The sequence below is a fragment of the Silene latifolia genome, chromosome X (genome assembly GCF_048544455.1).
Source record: "Silene latifolia isolate original U9 population chromosome X, ASM4854445v1, whole genome shotgun sequence".
NCBI classification, from domain to species: domain Eukaryota; kingdom Viridiplantae; phylum Streptophyta; class Magnoliopsida; order Caryophyllales; family Caryophyllaceae; genus Silene; species Silene latifolia.
The window spans coordinates 114,510,634-114,513,058 of NC_133537.1; the positions used below are offsets into that span (position 1 = coordinate 114,510,634).

The 2,425-nt window shown below is 48.4% G+C and overlaps 1 protein-coding gene across 1 annotated transcript; it reads left to right on the forward strand.

Moving 5' to 3' along the window:
• The first annotated feature begins 336 nt into the window (after positions 1 to 336).
• On the forward strand, positions 337 to 1,866 carry LOC141621555 (uncharacterized). The gene is made up of 6 exons (XM_074437977.1): positions 337 to 433; positions 517 to 678; positions 761 to 1,075; positions 1,157 to 1,309; positions 1,395 to 1,487; positions 1,581 to 1,866. The coding sequence occupies exons 1-5, from the start codon at positions 356 to 358 to the stop codon at positions 1,443 to 1,445; spliced, it is 759 nt and encodes a 252-aa protein (XP_074294078.1). The 5' UTR covers positions 337 to 355; the 3' UTR covers positions 1,446 to 1,487; positions 1,581 to 1,866.
• Positions 1,867 to 2,425: the final 559 nt, after the last annotated feature.

Sequence of the window (2,425 nt, forward strand, 5' to 3'; positions counted from 1 at the left end):
GTGGAGTGGCCGGAGACTGCCTTGAGGGTGGACTCGGCCGAGGCTAGGAGGTTGATCGGCTGGAACTTGGCGCCGAAGGCTGTTACAGTGCCTGGCTTGGTGCCTAGTTCTTATGTCCGAGACTACTTTGCGGGGAAGACCCCGACGCGGGTGGTGATTGACGGGAGAGAGACGGCTCCTCCTCCCTGTACAGCTGAGCAGTGGGCCCGTTTGTGGCTTTGGTGGTTTCTGTCTTCGATCTACCTCAGAGACAAGGGAAAGAGGCTGTCGACGAAGCTTCTTCCTTTCCTTTTCGACCGAGCTCCAGGACGCCGGGACGGGTCACTGGCTTGGTTTTGCGGTCCTCATCCGTTTCATGAGGGCCATGGTTCGTCCGGAGTTGATGGAGAAGGGGACTTCTCCTGGTGCTGTCGGCCCTGGACTACTGTTGGAGGTATGAACCTTCATTTGGACTAATAATCACTTCTTTTCTTTATCGAATTACGAAAGATCGTTATTGACTATCTTGCTTCACAGGCGTGGGTGTACTCCTACTTTCCGAGCCTCTCGCCCAAGAGGACGGAGCCGCTGGAGAAGGCCTATCCCGTTGTGAGGGATTGGGTGATGTGTCGCACGAGGAGCAAGCGTTCCTCTCACGGTGTCTACCGGCGGGACGTGAAAGCTCTTCAGCTGGACAGCGTGAGCATCTCACTTATATTCGTTTTGCTTCTTTATTACTTTTTACCGATCATAAAAATGATTTTTGCTTGTCTTTTCGCAGTGGGTGCCCAAGCCTTGGGCGGAGTACGCTGGCGCTCCTCCTTTCGTGGCTGAGGTCCTTAGACCTAGGAGTTTGAGCCGGTTGCTGCTGAGGACGTCGATGGGTCTTGTGTGGTACTTGGGCGAGCGCTTGGCTAGTCAATGTTCTCGGGATGTCTTGACGGTTCCCATCGATCCTCCTAGGACGATGTTCAGAGAGCCTTCTGAGGCTGAGAGGGAGGCGGACTTTGCTGGCTTTGGTGGTGACGCCCTCCTTCTTCCTGGTGAGGACTACTCGGCGTTCTTCTACGGGAGGTTGGCGTACTGGCCGGTTGTGGTGAGCATTTATCTTCCTTATGACCATTTCGAAAGCATGATGAATGATCATCGATTTAATGGCAATCCTTTGTCTTTGCAGGAGGTTGAGGCGGCGGGCATCGAGCCCCCAGAGTACCCCGAGACCCTCGAGTACACTGACGTGACCGGGAAGACGACGATCTCCAAGCTGCGTGACTTTGACGTGGCTGTGACGGATGCTGGCTTGGACGATTGGCAGCATCTGATTCGGAGGGTGAGCCTCTAATTTGTATGATTTTTGTGTAAGAACACATTTGATTGAATCCAATTATTAAGAACTTCTTTTTTTGAAAATGCAGGTTGCGCCGTCCCGATTTGTGGCGTTATGGAGGGTGACCAACCGGCTGTGAGCTACTGCCGTCGAGGCACTTGTCGGCGGTCGAGGTCGTCAGGTATGAACCTTTCGCCTATTTAATTTTTTTTGAATTTTCCAATTTTCTTATGATAGCTTGAAATGATTGACATGAGCCAATTGTTGTTTGCAGAGGGAGCGTGAGCTGGAGCGAGAGCTGACCCAGTCTCGGGAGGAGACAACTCGTTTGCTGAGGGAGCTCGAGGTCCGCGACGCCGAGGTTGCTGCTCTCGAGGCGAGAGTTGCGGAGTTAGGCGGCGACCGACAGTAGTTTTGCTTTGTTGTTTGTTTTTTTTGTTGGCTGTATCTTGCACATTTGTACATTTTAGGACCTACATTTTGGACATTTTGAATTTTGCTTGGGGCTCGAGCCCCCAGTTTAGTGTACATATCCCTTTTTGGTTGTATATACGACGGCCTGAGTGCCTTTGCTGCTGGATTGCTTTGTTTGTACCTGCAGGTTAGCTTTGAACAGGTTTGGTAGATGACAGTTTACGCCGTCATGCTGCCGAAATTTACATAGAAATCACGTGAAACATACATTTGATGATGTATGGCCTAAATTAGCGCAAAACGAATGACTCAAAAATGCAAAAATGCAAAAAATGCAAAAAATTTGCCGGAAATGACCGGACGGTAGGGAGGGTTACCCCCCCAAAAATGAAAAAAATAGAAATCTATAAGTTAGAAATGTAATGTAGGACGGGGGTGGAGTGATTCCCAAAAAAAAAAGAAAAAGAAATAAATAAAAATTATATAAATGATTTCCTAAAAAGGAAGAAAATAGAAAGAAATATGTAAGTGTGTTAAAATGACAAAAATGCTGATATTGCCTCGAAATGCGTGCCCGCGAAATTAGGAAACGCGAAATATGGTAACTTTGACGTATTTACCAAAATAATAACCCGTATGAATAGGAAATTATTCGCTAAGGAATTTAGGAAAGATCCAACGTGGAAATTCACAGAAACATTGCTG

Coding starts and splice junctions, on each gene's coding strand:
- LOC141621555 (XM_074437977.1), top strand. CDS start 356: ATGAGGGCCATGGTTCGTCCGGAGTTGATGGAGAAGGGGACTTCTCCT. Junction 679..760: donor AAGCTCTTCAGCTGGACAGC/GTGAGCATCTCA, acceptor GTCTTTTCGCAG/TGGGTGCCCAAGCCTTGGGC. Junction 1,310..1,394: donor GGCAGCATCTGATTCGGAGG/GTGAGCCTCTAA, acceptor TTGAAAATGCAG/GTTGCGCCGTCCCGATTTGT.